Below are 17644 nucleotides of genomic sequence, written 5' to 3' on the forward strand. Positions count from 1 at the left end.
TATTTTTACGGGTGTTTTTCGGCAACCACAGCTGCCGGTACTTTACCGTAAAGAAACAAATNTATGAGCTTTATGAAAAAGAAAAGTTATAAGCCTAGCCTTAAAATGAAAAATGATGTCTGTCACATGGACCAAAACTGGTAAGACAAGGCAAGTTTGTTTACATAGCACATTCCAGTGGGATCAAAGTGCTGCACATGATAAAAGGAATGTGCACTGCAGTTGCACAAAGACAACACAAAATAATTAAAGATGATGAAAGTGAATGATTGAAATGCGATCTCAGGGTAAACAAAATAAGATGATTCGGAAAAAAACTAAGGTGTGACTGAAAACTTAACTAATAATGTTGAGATAGCACTGTCAAAGGCCACTCAATCAAATACATTTTTTATTTATTTAAAACAACCAGATTTCAGTGCTTTTACAATTTTCTTGCAGTTTATTCCAGATCAGTGGAGCATAAGAACTAAAGACTGAGGCCTCACCTGAAGACAATAAAGCAGCTGGTCATTGTTGTGAAGGTAATTTAGCTGTTGAATATAAAACTGATTGAACTTTATTGATCTCACATTGGAGAAATTTACTTCTGCATTTAACCCATCCCCTTGGGGAGCAGTGGGCTGCTATTGTGGGGCACCTGGGGAGCAATCAGGAGTTTAGGGTCTTGCTCAGAGAGCCAGAGTGGTAGTCTGCAGGTGTGGGTTTCAAACTCACAACCTCAGGATTACAAGTTCTATGCCCTAACCACTAGGCTGCCACTCCCCCAAGCTTTTTCAATGATCTTATTAATTTAATGATGGTTTGAGAGGCCTGTAGCTCTGCAGTAGCAGCTTGTCCAAGTTACTTTTTTTCAACAGCCGTTTGACAATTGCTGGTTTAAGAGCACAAGGAGAAAATATCTGACTAAAGGGAAATGTTTATTATTTGAGATAAATCCGATTTTATGACAGGCAGAACTTTCTCAACGAAAATATGGAGATAGCAGAGGGAAGAGGTTAGTTACTGTATTACTGTCTTCAAAGGTTTTGTAGGTTATTTTGCAAAATTGGGAAGTTTTTAGTTCAGTCCTAGTTGGAGGCAACTTTGGATCTGGACATGATATTGATGTACTGACTGCCCCTCTATTTATTCTTCTTTTAGGAAATTTGTTAGAGAGCCCTGGTTGAGTGGAATTCAGATGTCACCAGGGTTTGTTAGCCTGTCGACCATGGCAAATAAGACAAGACTGGTGTTTGCTAATGGTGTCAGAGAAGAAAGATTTGCATTTTTTCATTTATATGTTATATCTATGAAGTCTCTTTCTATAGATGTAAAATGCATATAAATTAACCTGGAGCCCAGACTTTTACCATCTGCATACAGCTGTCCCTTTTTTAACCTCTGACTAGTGGAGCAATTCTCCACAGAGACTTTTTTTTTTTCCAAGAGACAACCTTCAATTTAACTGCAGTAACTGGAGCAATGATGTCAGATTTTAGAATAAGTGTTCTACCGGCTCTTGAACAGAGTGAGAAGGCAAAGTGGAGCCAGATGAGTAAATCTGGTTAAAGGTTTCAGTATCACCATCCTTAGAGATGCCTTTTCTTGTGAAGTCTCTTTAGAGACATTTTGAAATAATTTGTTCAAAAATAACAGGAAAGTGGTAAAATAAAGAAACATCAGTGACACACATTCTGGAAATATTTAGATCCTTAGAGATGATCAAGTCTAAAACATGACCCTTTTTGCAGTTTTGCAGTTAACATTTCAGGTTAAACCAACATTTCTTAGAGTATCACATGGTTCTATTGCATTTCTGTTTTTCCCCTCCCTCCGTCGCTCCCAAGAGGGAACGCCTATTAAACGCCTATTAAACGCCTATTAAACGCCTATTAAAGAGCATGCAGGAGCCCATTTCTCCTTGTGCATCGCTCATACAAGCCTACTTTCCAAAAGAATATTTGTAATTTTTTAACTATGTCAAACTCACCACCGGTAAGTGAAAATAGGGACGAGCACATACTGTAGGACAGTCTTACGTAAACATATCATGAGAATGATTGACGTTTAGGAGGACCACCTATTTTGATGATCCACCCAGAAAAATAACTTCCTTCACTATACCTTTAAAACTTATTTTTCAAATAGAATTACCACTGTCACCGTGCATTATGTAGCTTTAAGATTTGTCCAACTTTTCAAAAGGTCTCCCCACGATGGATGTTTTCATGCCTGCTAAATTTCTGATTTTTCCACTTGTAAAATGAGGCACTGATACATTTGAATCTGAACGTTTATTTTGAGCCACCTGCCTATTTCATCTTCAAATCTAAATTCATACTAAAAGGTCAGGTGGTTACAGGCTCAGCCTAAATAACCCGCACAATTAAAATATTCATTTCATTTAACAACTTTAGTATTGATAAAAATCATAAATTTAAAATTTTTATTGTAAAACAATATTTTTTTTTAAAGATATTTAAAAGTTCTAAGGATAAAGCAATGCAGTTCTATTTAGAAAAGGACTTGATTCATATAATGTTGTGCAGTGAGATGATCACATTATTTTAGGAAACTATGAGCCTGCCTGGTATGAAATAGTATTACTTATGATAGTACTACTTAATACATTATAACAATAGTACTACTTCAAGTGGTAGGCTCCACATTCAAAACCTGTTCATTAGTGATGAGTAATTCATTACGCCTTTTTGTTCCTACTGACCTGATTATTCCTCATCTTCACCGTGTAACATAAGGCCACCCTGGGACTTGCCTATCAGGAGGGGAGGGGGGCACTTCCACCACAGGGGGAGGGAGGGAGGAAGAGGGTTGAGTAGACGCGGCTGTGACAAAAAGCCGATTACAGAAGGCCACTGAGTCCTCTGTGGCAATTTGCATCCATCCTCTCCTGGTCATTCGAGAGGAGGACACAGCTGTGGCTGAAGTTTTCAGGAAGCAGAATTCCTTCATCAAAAGTTTTCCTGGGAGGCATCAACTTTATAACTTCTTTTTTTTACTTTCAGGCTTTTACTTTCTTTACAACATTCTTAGGGTTATTTATTTTTAAAATCTCAAAGCGTTTCAAAGTTGTTGTTTTTTCTCCCAAGATTATTTAAAACCAACAGGCACCAACTATTAAGGTGGACCTTAAAAACTTTTTTAGAAAGTAAATGAAACATTTAAGTCAGGAGAAAGATTAAAGGAATTATACAAGAGATATTTTTTTTTTGTACAGAAATGACAAGCCCTTCTAGGAGTATAGATGCTCAGAGAGGAACTGGAGAAAGCCCAGCTCACAAACCGGAGATCCCCAGGTACCGCAGCTGGAGCAGCCTCCGCTTCGCCAAATGGAGAAGCAGTTCTCAGAGGACGAGTCCTCCAGGCACCCCTTCTCCAAAGACACAGAAGAGAAGTGACGTATCCAGGACACTCTTCTCCCTTGTCAAGACCCACAATGACGACTACACAGCAGACCCGGACGGCACCCTGGATGAGGATGGAGAGCCTGAAGGAGGCCTGGAAGACCTCAATGAGGATCAGTCCACATACTTTCAGAAGCAGTTCGGCTCTATGTTACAGCCTGGAGTCAACAAGTTCTCCCTGCGCATGTTCGGCAGCCACAAGGGGGTTGCAGCAGAGCAGGAAAGGGTCAAGAGCTTTGGAGTGTGGATCATCCACCCCTACAGTGATTTCAGGTAATCTAGGGTTTGGGTGATCATTAAGATCATGATTTAAACTACAAAATCAGCCAAGCATTTTATGAAATGTATCTGTTATGTTTAAGGTATAAATGTATCTTTATTTTCTACAAACCTCCCTTGAAAGCAGTAAAGCCAGCCCCCCAAGCAGCTTGTGACGTCCAGTTCTCCAAGGACATCAGCTGATGTCATGGTTCATAGCACATGATAAGAAGATGAGGGGATTTGATTAATGATACAGTATTTAGGGCGAGATCAAGTGGATTAATGGTGCAACTCTACCATGACTCAATTTTTTCTATTATAGGAAGAGGCGGATTCATTTTATTGACCCTGATAGTTTTAACTGAACAATTATTGTTGTTGTACCCATGCTCAGCCTTACCTTAGGGAAACTTAGTTGGACTGTTAAACTTTTAGATAACATTATCTTAACTGTAAATCCTGAGCTGCCTTAATGTAAAGTCATTAACAATAGCTGGCATCAGATTTGTACATTTTTTAACCATCAGGCCTATGCCAAACAGGAAGGATAAACCCGGTTATGGGGATTAATGCCCATAAGAATCCCCATAATTCCCATCTTGCTCTATTATGCAATAATACACAGACAGCTGAGGGGGAGATTACAGAGAGCCTGCTTTCCTTGGACCTTATGGTCCAGCTTCCTCCTTTATAATAGACCAGATGGAACAGCACTGCTCTAGTTTAGTTTAGGTTTCAAGGACACATGGGTTCCTGTTAAATGACCCAGTAAAAGTTGAAAAATATGATGCTCGTTGGTAAAGATATTTAGTCACAAATAGACCAAACCTCCCAAATGTATTTAATGTAGAATTTTTAATTATAGATAAAAATGACAAAAAGAGACAAAAATTGTAAATTGAAAGGGAAATAACATGTTTTGTGTTATAAACATGTATGCAAAGTGTGGTTTGCATGCTGCACTTATAAATGTGATACAGATGAACAAATTTAATTAAACAGGGCTCCCATGTTTTTATTTTTTTCATCATAAAAAACTGTTCTGTGAAACCCTAAGAAAGCTAAGAACAAGCAGCTTGATGAAAACAGAGAACACACCAGCAGACAGGAGTTCAGGTATAATGCAGTTTTAGAAGATAAAATAAAATCCTCAGCCCTAGATATCCGTGAGAGCTAAAGGCTACACCATAACCTTTGAAAGGAAGGAGTATGGCAGGACCGTAAACCTACGAAAAAATGGTCGTTAACCTGAACAGCAAGACAGGTAAACAGCACCTTATTAAGAGAAATCGTCAAAATGCACATGGTAACCTCGGAGAGGCTGCAGAAATTCAAAGCTCAGGTGAAATGTAATGTAATTAAATGAAAAATACTAAAGACTGCAATGGCTCACCTTCAAGCACTCCTAAATAAATAGCTAAAAAAAGCAATGGTGTAGAATAAATGAACTGCAATGCTAAAATATCTACTAAAAAAAAAAAGTATAATTTAAAACTATAAATTTACAGTCATTTTTACTATTTTTCAAGGTTGCAGTTTTAAAAAAGATGAAATTGTCCAGACAAACAAAATTTCTTTTTGTTTTACACAAGTGTATACAAAATGACAAATAAAATCTATCTAAGTCTAAATCTAAAATGTCATAGTCAAACTACAGACCTTGAAGTTATTGTTAAAAAAAAGTAGGAAACAGACGTTGAGAGATGTTCCCCATCCTATACGACTCAGAAAAAAGAAAAAAAATAAGGAAAACTGTTTTCAGATGAGCAAAATTGGAGGAGACATATTTTACAAGACTTGCAGGGGTATTTTTTAGCCAATGGCTGCTCTACAAAATACTAATTCAGGAAACACTGAATGCAGACATTCTTTGATTTAAAAAAAGTATTTTTAAACAGCCTATAATTTTCCTACACGTCAAAACTATGCAAAAATATTTGTTTGTCAATAACATAAACTCCATTTAATATGAATTAATGTTTTAATTTATTCTCTATCTAAATGTTCAGACACTTTTGCAAGGTGCTCTAGCTTAATGTATGCAACTCATGACAAATCAGTGCTGCATTTCTCACAATATGAACCCTTAATAGCTTGTCTAAAAGCTTTTTTTTGTGCAGCTGAAACTACTCTTGCACGTTAAGCTTGCATAAATGTGGACAAGTCCATGTCGACAGCTGTAAAGCCATCCACAGTCATGGTGAATTATTAGCAGCAGGAAGTAGCCGTTAATCTGTTGTAACATAAGTAGTCTTGTAAACCGGCGTGTTGACATGGAGGACACAGCCACAAGAGGATTGGAGGATGAACAAATGTGAAAGAAAACAAGAATCTCAATCAACTCGTTCTTTATCTCCTCCTGGACTGGATGGAGGAAAAGAGACACTTTCTCAGTGCTTCCATTAAAATGAGTCCGACTGATATTCTGGTACCGTGCCTGAGTAATAAAGGAGTGAAAGAGGGCCAGTAAAGTAATCTGTACTTGATGTAAACAATCTGTAAGGAAATCCTTGGTTTGTAACGGGACACTGGAGAAACATAGGCCAGTAGAACGTGTTGGATGCAAATAAAGAGTAAAGCCGCAAGGCTGACATTTCCACTGAGTGATACGTTCTTTTGTTCATTGCCGTGTTTGACATGTAAGTCTCCCTATGAGACAAACTGTATTTATTTTTAATGGTACAGGTTACTCCTGTGTCAGGAAATGTTCAGAGAATAAAGAGAAGGGTGAGGCTCAGCGCTCTCAGTGGAATGACTTTTTTAAAGCCATGACCTTATAATTTAATCTACAGGTTTAAAAGATAAGATTAAATCATTCAGCAACCTGTCATTCTATGAAGGGAGGATATTTTATCTCAGTGAGCAAATCCATAAAGATTTAACGCTTTTATTTTAACTGTGGTTGGGTCTTTCCAAGACTTTAAAAGAGTTTTCTTGAAATTTTTTTTATTTTCTAAACGATGATTTGGGCCTTTGCTCTTTAACAGTTAAAGCTCTCAGTCCACATATAGCAGAAAGGGGTAAAAGAAAAAAAAAGGTATTTTGTTAAATATCTGTATTAACCAAAAATTATATACTGTGCTAATAAAGTAAATTGATCAGTAACTTCTGGTAAGCTAATAACAAAGGTCCTACACAGTTTGGGAAAAATCTGTAAAAGTGTGATACTTTCAGGGTCTAGTGAACATGGAAGCAGAATGTAGTAGACGAGTTTATCTGTATATTGTTAACATTTTTCTCCATCATCCATCCATCCATCCATCCATCCATCCATCCATCCATCCATCCATCCATCCATCCATCCATCCATCCATAGATAGAAGAGTGTTTCAGGTTCTCTTTAGAAACTGTGTACTCAGAACTGAACCTATTTTGTAAGTTCAACAAAGTTAGGAAATATTAAATAAATTCATGAAACCTCCTTTAGCCTCTTAATATCCACCTCATTTTGGGAAATTCTCGTCTATTTTCCATACCAAAATAAAAAAGCAAATAACTGAGGAGCTGTAAGGCCAAATTACATGTGTTATACATTATTTGAAATCTAACAACTTCTAGTTTCTGAATAGATACCGTACATGAAAATGTGATGAGTGAAACACCCAAGCTGCATCAAGCCCAAGCTGCATCAGTTCAAACAAGACTCAAAGTTGTTTTTTTGATTCTCGAAAACAATGGGTATTTTTTGAACAGCAGTTATAAAGACATGCTTGCTTTGTCATGGTACATATTGACATGCTGCTATATCTGTGCTAATTGTGCTTTGGTGCTCTCTACGTCCATAAAATGAACTAGGTGGTTGAATTGAAACTTTCCAACGATGTCTAACATGTCTATATTGGTAAACATTTTATCAGTGTAATTTTCATGAATTCTGATTTATTATTTGTAAACACTTTAAAACGGGGGGGTTTGTGAGGTTAGACTTAGAAAAACTTTATTGTCATTTTGTATACACTCTGCAGAGTTGTCAAGTAACAAAGTACAAATACTTCATTACTGTACTTAAGTAAATTTTTTAAGTATCTATACTTTACTCTATTACTTATTTATCTTCCTACTTCTGACTTCTTCTCATTACATTTTCACACAAGCATCTGTACTTTCTACTCCTTACATTTTTAAAACAAACTCGTTACTCTTGGCTTCACCTTTATGTTTATAAAAATTTATTTCACGTCATATGCGTCATCCAATGCAGATCAGCGGGGCCATCCACATCTAGTGAAAACTAGTGTAATTGGATGAGTCATATAACGCAAACACTCATTGATTAGCTAAAGGAAATCATCAGAAGCAAGCAAATGTTCTTCAAACTGCAAACATGAATTGTCTATGCCATGCTGCAATGTGGGAGTCAGAAAAAGATGTCTGAAAAGGTCGGACACAGGTGAGAGCGTATCGGGAGATGGAGACCAATTGTTTCTTTATAAAAGACACAATTAAACCATACATACAGCCTATTACTGAAGGAGAGCTGCTGCGCAATGACCATGGCTGGATGCTTGACAGAGAGTTTATGAAGGTTTGCTAGTGTTTTAGAGTTTATAGAAGCTTTTCTGAAAGTGTACCTTCATAAACGGTAATAATAAAGGTCAACAGAGAGGACTATCATTATTGGTTTATATAATCAGTGGGGAAAAGACGGCACTGTGAAGACTTTTATAACCAAGCAGTCAGAATTTAAGCAGTGATGTATAGAAGTCAGAAGTCAATATAACTGTAGATGTTGTATCAATATTGCTGTAAATTAATGAGGAGGATATTTGTAAAAAGAAAATGAATAAAGCCAACATTTAATTGGCTCTATTACAATTTTAATCTCCTTTTTGTTACAGTATAATCAGAAGGTTCAGTAGTATCATCACAGAGCTATAGAGATAACTGCACTGCTCTCTCCTATTTTGTGTAGGTTTTACTGGGATCTTGTGATGCTTCTCCTGATGATGGGCAATCTGGTCATCTTGCCCTGGGGAATCACCTTCTTTGAGGATCAAAACACCTTGCCCTGGATCACATTCAATTTCCTGTCCGACACCCTCTTCCTCATGGATCTGGTTTTCAACTTTAGGACGGGGATCCCGGGAGAGGACAGCCAGATTATTCTGGACCCCAAAGAGATCCGGATGAATTACCTCCGCACCTGGTTCCTGGTAGACTTCATCTCCTCCATCCCTGTTGACTACATCTTTCTAATTATTGATCTTGAGTCCCGGCATGAATCATCTGATGTGTACAGAACCGCCCGCGCTCTCCGGATTGTACGCTTCACCAAGATTCTCAGCCTGCTGCGTCTTCTCCGACTCTCCCGTCTCATCCGGTACATCCATCAGTGGGAGGAGGTATGTGACAGAAAGCAAAATTGCTTCACCGGTTTGTAATCTTTTCTCGGTTTTAAATGTCATGCTTTCACTGACTTAAGGAGCCTTGTGATCCATGTGCTTCTTGATTCAAGCAACACTCAAGACTGTTGTCCAATTCTTAGCTATCGTTTAAAACAGGGATTCCCAAAAATATGCAGACTGGCAACCCTCTAAAAATACATGAGATTTAATTAATTTTTATTATTTTATTAGTTAACTATTTAATTGTAAATTTTATATTCTAATAGAATGTTTAATGTTTTAGTCAGCATTAGTCAACATGTTTTATTAATATGATGGGACATATGTGTGCTCTACATACCTTGGGGATCACATCGTGATTGCAAAAAATCATCTTCAATCATCTTCACTTAGTTTCTGCTTTTTTAAATCACCTTGTTTTGTTTCTTTGGTTGACTCAGTACCATCCTAGATGTACTTTATATAAACTGATCTTGAACTCAGTCTAACTTCCCCTCCAACAGATCTTCCATATGACCTATGACCTGGCCAGCGCTGTGGTGCGTATTGTCAACTTGATTGGTATGATGCTGCTGTTGTGCCATTGGGATGGCTGCCTGACCTTCATGGTTCCCATGCTGCAAGACTTTCCACCAGACTGTTGGGTTTCCAGGAACGACATGGTGGTGAGTCATGACTCAGTAACCTTAAGGCTTAGTTAGGCAGGTTTTGAAAAAAGATATGCAATACAGCATAAATGTAATTATGCCTGTAAAGCAACCAACTTGGCCTGCCTTTTTTTGAGGTGCTTTTATTTTAAGTCAATTCAACCCAACATTTTTTTTTATTTTTATTTAAGCTTTTGAGCAAAACTATGTGCTTTTTTATCCTCGCATTTTAGTATTTGTTAAACCCACTTAGAATTAAAGTTTGTTATAAGAATATATACGTTTCTACTCTTCTTTCCTTATTAATCTCTCAAATATCATACATGCATGTTTTATTTTTAATAAAATGATTTATGCTAATATTTTTTAAAAGAAACAAAGTCATATGAAAGAAATCTATATTAGAAAAAATCTGAAAATTTCAACGACTCCTCTTCATAGCAAAAGTGATTTTATCCTCTTGGCTGTTGTAATATTTAAGCTAACAGCTGGCCTCAAACACTAGTCTATTCAGCTTGAATACTTAGTTTGTTTCAAGAACAAAATGTTAATATTACTTGCTTCTTGCCAATATGTCGGGTCTGAATTCAGCCTTGCTTGTTTCTACTCTAACAAGAGCATAACTACATTTAGGGTGTCTTGTCATGCAAAGTGGGGTTGTGCTTAAAAAAGAGAAAATAAACAAATCTAAGGTAAAATTATAAATGCCAGGCTTCGACCCTATCTAGATTTAAATAATAATATATTTTTTAACTGCTTATTAAGTTAAACATTTTTATTTTACAATAAAATAAAAAATAAGTAACAGAATCAACAAAGGGCAGCAAAAACAAACAAAATAACAAAATGAGAGAAAATAAAAAACATTATTAAACAAAAGCCAGTAGACCACAGATGTTCATTTCTATATTAGGCGGAGCACATGTACTTTTTGAGGACCAAAAACAATCACAGCATCATCAGATCAGAGCCAAAAACAGGAAAGAGGGAAACCAGTCCAGTCCAAGCCAGGCTTAAGCAAAGCCAAAATACCTTTTCATCAAATCCATCAAAAGTTTTCATCACCAGATAGCCTTCTTACTGACTGCCTGTAGTATCTGTAATAAGTAGAGGTCTTGTTTTTTTCTAGCAGTTGTTATATTACCAAAATTAAAAAACACTAAAACTCTTTTCCATTTGCAGCCGTTTAATAAATTGAATTTTCTTAACCACATCTGTCCACTAGGGGAAGAATTTGGGACATTCCCAAAACGAAAAGTTTGTGTGAAAGAAAGGTTTACCCACAACCCTTCCAACATTTACCGATAATAATACCTTTTAATTTGGTAAAACTCAAGAGAAGATCTGAGAAGGGAACTGATATATCATTAATTAGTTATATCATTAACTGCATCCATATATTTCAGCTATTGCCTTTATCTGTGTGAATTACACATTATATTTTTTGTGAATTCAGCCAAAGAACTTAGAAAAAATTCTATCTTGTCTGACATACATTCGTTATCTCTATAATTTTGTGGCTTCAGGGGTTAAATGACTAAAATTATCCTTAAAATATTGAGGTATTGGATTAATATATGTGGAAAAATTGCCAAAGACCACCAGAAGGCCTGAGGAAAAATATGTTCATTTTAACTTTCAGTAAAAAAAATATGGTTAACTAATGATTTATACACTATGTTGCATTGACTTGAATTTCTTATTTGGTATGCATATGACTAGATTGCAGTTTCAGCTTGTGACTTTTGAATGTTTTCCTCTTCAGAACTCCACCTGGCACATACAGTACTCCTACGCCTTGTTTATGGCTATGAGTCACATGTTATGCATAGGATACGGCGCTAACCCTCCAGAGGGAATGACGGATGTGTGGCTTACCATGATCAGCATGGTTGTTGGGGCCACCTGCTATGCCATGTTTCTGGGTCATGCTACTACCCTGGTCCAATCTTTGGACGCATCACATCGCCAGTATCAGGAGAAGGTAATCACCTCTGCAACAAACTAAATCCTCCTGACATATACACTTGACGTTTCACCGATAATATATTCCAGGAGCATCATGTGGATGCTAATGTGCCCTTGAGGTTTAATATCGCAGCTATGTTCCAAACCAGAAGCTTGTTCGTTTTTTCAAACTTTACTTAGGGAGACAGTGCTACATACAATATTATTATTATGTAATAGGGTTTACGGCATTACTGTGACCTTTTTCTGGGGATTTTCACATAATAAAGCTGAGCAGATGATTGCAAATTGTGGCACCTTTGTTTTAGATCACTGTCTGCTGTTAGCAAGTGCAAATGAGTTTGTAATCCACTTAGAATAGGTGAAAAAAAAACACACACACACATATTAGATAATTTTAATTACTTTGATTTAATTCAGCAAGTGCATGGCAGCAAACGTGAGTCATAACACATGATATAAAGACCCACAGAACTTTATCAGCACCTAAAGAAGTTTAAGTCACACCTTGTTTCATATAATTTTTGCAGTATAAGCAAGTGGAGCAGTATATGTCATTTCATAAACTGCCAGCGGATGTGAGGCAGAGGATTCATGATTACTATGAGCAGAGATTCCAAGGCAAGATGTTTGACGAGGACAGCATCCTGGGCGAACTCAGCGATCCACTAAAGGAGGTGAGTTTTTCTTCAGACATGCGACTTTCACTGTTCTTTCACTGTTTAAATAGCAAACATGTTGAGATTAGAGTAGAATCAAGGATTTGTTTATTATGATAACATCTCAACGTTGCATGCTTGTGCAACAAAATTTGGACTGAGGTTGAAGATTTAAAAATTAGGAAAAAGAAAGATAAATTGAGATAGCTGAATTAAATGTGGCTGGGGTTCACCAGTCTAATATCTGCAAGGTAGAAACTGTTTCTGGGACTGGTGGTCTTCACATTGATTCAGAGATTATCTTCTCTGCACCACTGCACCAGATGTTCAAACTCCTCTCTGCATTTGGACTCATTGTTGTTTGTGATGTGTCCAACTACTAATATGTCTTCTGCAAGTTTTGCCATATGACAGCAGGGGTGTCATAACATGCAATCATATGTTAGCAGAGTAAATTGAGTTATCTCAGCGTGCTGCCCTGGGGTTGCCCAGTGCTGAGGGAGATGCCAGGAAGTCGAGGATGCTAAGATAGAAGATACCTTAAATCTTATATCAGACAACCTCTTTTTAAGTAAAAGTACTGTAGCATTCCATGTAGGAAACCTGAAGAGATTTTAACATCACCTAACTAGTAGGTGTTTTAACGCTTACGTAGTATAATTTTCAAAAAGTCTGTGTTAAGGTGTTAGGGTTAATGAGAATAACCCCTTATTGTCCCAGGAATAAACCAACAGACACAACACAAGTTACTTTTCTGCAGAAGAGGAGAGTGGACCTAGATGGAGGATTACACTCCCTTAATGTCTGTGGTCAACTCTGTCAGAACATCTCTGTCTTCTGCTTTTATTGTTCTAATTCAAAGAAAAATCAGGATGGGTCAGAAGTAGTTGATAAAGCATGAGAGTTCCTTGTGTAGTTTTATTGCGGGTGATGATCAGTCACCTGCAGCATAAGGCCAGACCTTGAAAGAAATATTTGCTCTCCCCGTTTGAAGTTAAAACAATACAACATTCCTAGCAGGGCAAATGTCTGTAACTTAGTACAAATAAAATTATGAAATTAAAATTTTTCTAAGGTGTAATCTCCATCAACATGCTTTGTCTCTTTTATGCAGGAGATTGTCAGCTATAACTGCCGTGGACTCGTTGCCAACATGCCGCTCTTTGCCAACACCGACCCTCACTTTGTGACAGTGATCCTGACTAAGCTGCGCTTTGAAGTTTTCCAGCCAGGCGACTTTATAATACGAGAAGGAACCCTGGGTCGCAAAATGTATTTCATCCAGCATGGCACCGTCACAATCATCCCGCGTGGCAGTAAGGAGATCAATCTCAGCGATGGAGCATACTTTGGGGGTAAATCATATTTAACTATATTTTGATTTCTAGAAGTATTTTCGAAATAATCCCTCCTATGTCTAATGTTTTTACATTGTGAAACATATTTTATCTTTAATGCCTCACTAGAAATTAACAACGGTTATAAAGAAGTAATTAATGCTTTAAAGCTTTGACCATGAAATAACTTTCGTGAAATTCTTTTTTTTTTTAGAATTGTCATCGGACAAATGAAAAAAATCTGCATTTAGAGTTGGTTAAATTGGATCATTTATTTGCATCATTTGTCATTCAGTAGGCATTTCTTTATAATATTTTATAGATGTTTTGTTCACTTTTTCTGTATCTGTGTAAGTCTGGGTTTTTAGCTAAAGAAATATCACTGATGATGCAGAGGTCTCAACAGGTCATGTATCAGATATGATACTCTTGGTTCTAAAGGGTTAAACATTGTAAACTTAACAAACCATAAAAAAAGGTACAAGTTGTTTTGGTTTGCTTTAGAAATGGTTGATTTGCATTCTAAAGTATCTTTTGCAGTGTAACTGTTTAGTCTTGTGTCCATTTTTCTTCTGATCCAATGGCTAATCCCAGTCTTTTTTTTTTGGTTCAGAGATCTGCCTCCTAACACAGGGCAGACGTACGGCCAGCGTTAAAGCCGAAACCTACTGTCGTCTTTATTCCTTAAGCGTGGATGACTTCAACGAGGTCCTGGAGGAGCATCCTCTGATGAGGAGGGCGTTTGAGAGCGTGGCTGTGGAGCGATTGGATCGGGTTTCACGCAGGTCCAGTTATCAGCCTCCAACAACTGAGTGAAGAGACTTCAGTCAGAAACATAGAGCACTTTTTGACTCCTCTTCAGATTGAAAAAAAAAAACAGACCTAAAAGGAGCTGTGATGGACATCCAGAGGGAGGTGCATAACTACCAAAATGCTACAGCCCTTGGATAAACCTTTTGCACCCTCAGCTTATTATATTTTCTAACTTGGATATTGAATTTAAACATTATGTTTATTTATGTTCCTCTGTGTTAATACAAAATAACTGGACCTCTGTCATGGGTTTTCATTGTTTACTTCCTTTGTTCATATTTTTTTTTTTTTTTCGTATTTTCAGACTGTAAATCTTGCTTTAAGCCAAACAGATAATGGTGAAGCTCATCATAAAGCTTTCTGATTCAATTGATCCCTAAATTCTTTATGCCGTTTCACATGGAGATTAATACCAACTGGCGCAGACGATAAGCTCTGATGATGCAATAACTGTGACCACAGATGCAGGTTGTAAACTTCTATTTTTCATCTTGGTTTGTTAGGATTTATAATGACATGGTGTTTCCAATTATAATGTTTTTTGAATTACCGTATCAGCAATTATAATTAAAAAGCTCTCTCAGGATTTAACCAGATTGTTGCAAGCACATTTTACAAGCAGGCGAGGTAGATGCAAACAGATAAAGGCTTTTTTTGACATTTTTCTTATCTGTGGATACTGAATAGTCACTTGGTTTACATTACTGTTCATAAAGTTTGTTTATATTGTATAAAAAAAGGATTTTGATGTAGTTACAATAATATTTGAATTAGTATTGCACAGGTACGGCTAAAATGGTAGTATCAGTATCGGCGAGTACCGTCAAATATGACACCGATACCATTTTGAGAGCCAAAAGTTTATTCAACTATTGTCACCCATTCCAGGTAGGCAATAAAAATTCTACTGGATTCACTTTTTATTAGTCTTTTTCCTGCTTCACAAAGGTAGGCAGCAGCTTGACAAAGCCATGATGGCAATTATTTTACATCCAAGTATTATACAGTTCTTCATATACACACTCACACATCAATTTTAAACAGATGGTATCAGTATGGTATCGGTATCGGCCAATACTTCACAGCCAGGTATCGGGTATCGGTATTGGGGCCAAAAAAATGGCATAGGTGCAACACTACCTTTAATTGAATAACAGTGAATTTAAGGTATAATTTCTGTGGCACATTTGATAAAAGGAAAAAGTAATCTGCAAGAGCTAATCCGACATAATTATCTTAGATCGCAGACCTTTCTTACACTGATTATGATTGTAAATGTGAATATTTATGTCCCTAAAATATAATGAAAGTGTATTTTTTTCCTAAAAAGTTGTCGTAATATTTTTTTGTCTTCTTTCAATATTCATGGTTCATCATTTGAGCTTATGTTAAGCGCTAGCTCAGGTTATTGGAGAAGACATTTGGATATTACATTGCTTATTCAAAAAAAAGAAGAAATTTCAGGAAAGGTTGGAGCTGCCACTCACTGTAATATAAATACGTGTACCCGAACCTCAGCCTGTTGTTTGAACAGTGCAAGCATGAAAAAAAGGTATTGCTCTACATCACATATCGCTGATGATTCGGAGGTTGGTGCATCACTAACAGTTTACGATACAGTGCTTAATCCAAGGGCTCAAGATGGTACTAAAAAGCAATTGGGTATGAGATTAGAAGACATAAAGTTCAATATAGAAATAAGCTAGTGGGAAAAAATATATAGTAATAGTCTATGGTGTGTTTATAAAAGCCAGTGCTGGATTGAACGATGAGAGAATACAAGTGAAGGATTTAAAAAAAAACAGGTTGGAGCTTGCAAGTGCAATTAATATTTCTTTCCTTGTTTGATGAATACATTTTTTTTAAAGATTGAAATAGATAAAAAGAGAATCTGGCAAATTTTCTGTCTTCCCTGACCATCAGTGTTCATTTGGTCAGATGAGTTTTTTTCAGATGTATCAACAACAAACGTTTAGGGCCTAACAGGACTAATAGACCAACAGTGTGATCATTCTTTATATTAGAACTGTCTCATATTTAGCAGGAAGCTACCAAACTCCAAAACAAATATATACCTGTAGTGGTGGCAAGAATAAAATGAAGAGTAGTTCAGATTTATTGTTTTATAAAAGGCTTTGAGTGAGTGGTCAATCCATTTCAATGATGTATTACAGGGCCATTTTGACCTGATTACCAGGTTCACAGAGGAGGGGAGGACACTTCTGTGACAAATTTTTATTCTCTACTTAAGAATCTTAAGTGCACAAAAACACATGCAAGACTTTTATTTGAAACTTGAAATAACTTTAGATTCTGTTCGGAAACATTAAATTCCAAAATACTTTATTAATCGAAAGGGAAATTAAATGTTGTTACTCCTTGTCAGGTTCTGGTGCTCTGGGCCGAAGTGGAGACACACGGGAGGAGGCAGAATTTGATCAAATAATCTGGTAGCAGGTGAAGAAGGAAACAGACATGAAAACATCCAACCCAGTCTCCACTACGTTTTGCAGTGTGGACCAACGTAGTGGGGGGACATTTTCCCATGAGACTGGGTTGAAACATCACACAAAACTGAAGACCCAATAAATGTAGGCTAACTGGAGGATTAATTAGTGAAGAAAATATATGCAAATGATAAACAAAATGAGAAGACACATCTGAGCAGGATCTACTAATAAAAAGGTGAAACAAAACGATAAGAAATAAAGTAGAAAAAGCCAGACGAAAAGCACCAATGTGGTAAAAACAATATGGCAAGATATAATGAACCAAATACAAAACTACCCTTTAGATTCTGAGAACTATCTTATTTTGGTTCCTTTCATAAGTTTTGCTTCATGCTTGGCATGAATGTGTCTTCAGATTTTTACGCAATTTAGTCGCTTATCTTGGTGAACAAACTCCTTCACCCCTTCAAATGTTGATGTTTTAATGAAATTCGTTTTAGACAGCATATTTGCTGATAATCTGTTTCAGAGAAGAATTTGTTATTAGTAACTTTTTTTTATCCATAATAGTTTTCTTTTGGTCTGTAGACTACATAGAAAAAAAAAAAAAAAAAACACACAAAAAAACTAACAAACCGCCATATCCTACTCTGCCTTATTCTGTATTGATTCATACCACTAAATCTTACGGAAGAGGATTAGGGCCACTGAACAATTTATTAAAAAGTTAATTGATTTTGAAGTTTTATTTCAATAT

At 36.6% G+C, this 17644-nt stretch overlaps 1 protein-coding gene across 1 annotated transcript; it reads left to right on the forward strand.

Annotated features, from left to right (window-relative positions):
• Positions 1-3222: 3222 nt before the first annotated feature.
• LOC107101123 (potassium/sodium hyperpolarization-activated cyclic nucleotide-gated channel 2-like) lies at positions 3223-14667 on the forward strand. Its single transcript, XM_015399901.1, has 7 exons — positions 3223-3680; positions 8581-9010; positions 9517-9678; positions 11426-11644; positions 12159-12305; positions 13402-13642; positions 14238-14667. The coding sequence occupies exons 1-7, from the start codon at positions 3223-3225 to the stop codon at positions 14438-14440; spliced, it is 1860 nt and encodes a 619-aa protein (XP_015255387.1). The 3' UTR covers positions 14441-14667.
• The last annotated feature ends 2977 nt before the right edge of the window (positions 14668-17644 follow it).

The sequence above is a fragment of the Cyprinodon variegatus genome, unplaced genomic scaffold, assembly GCF_000732505.1.
Source record: "Cyprinodon variegatus isolate N-32 unplaced genomic scaffold, C_variegatus-1.0 Scaffold1055, whole genome shotgun sequence".
Classification (NCBI taxonomy): domain Eukaryota; kingdom Metazoa; phylum Chordata; class Actinopteri; order Cyprinodontiformes; family Cyprinodontidae; genus Cyprinodon; species Cyprinodon variegatus.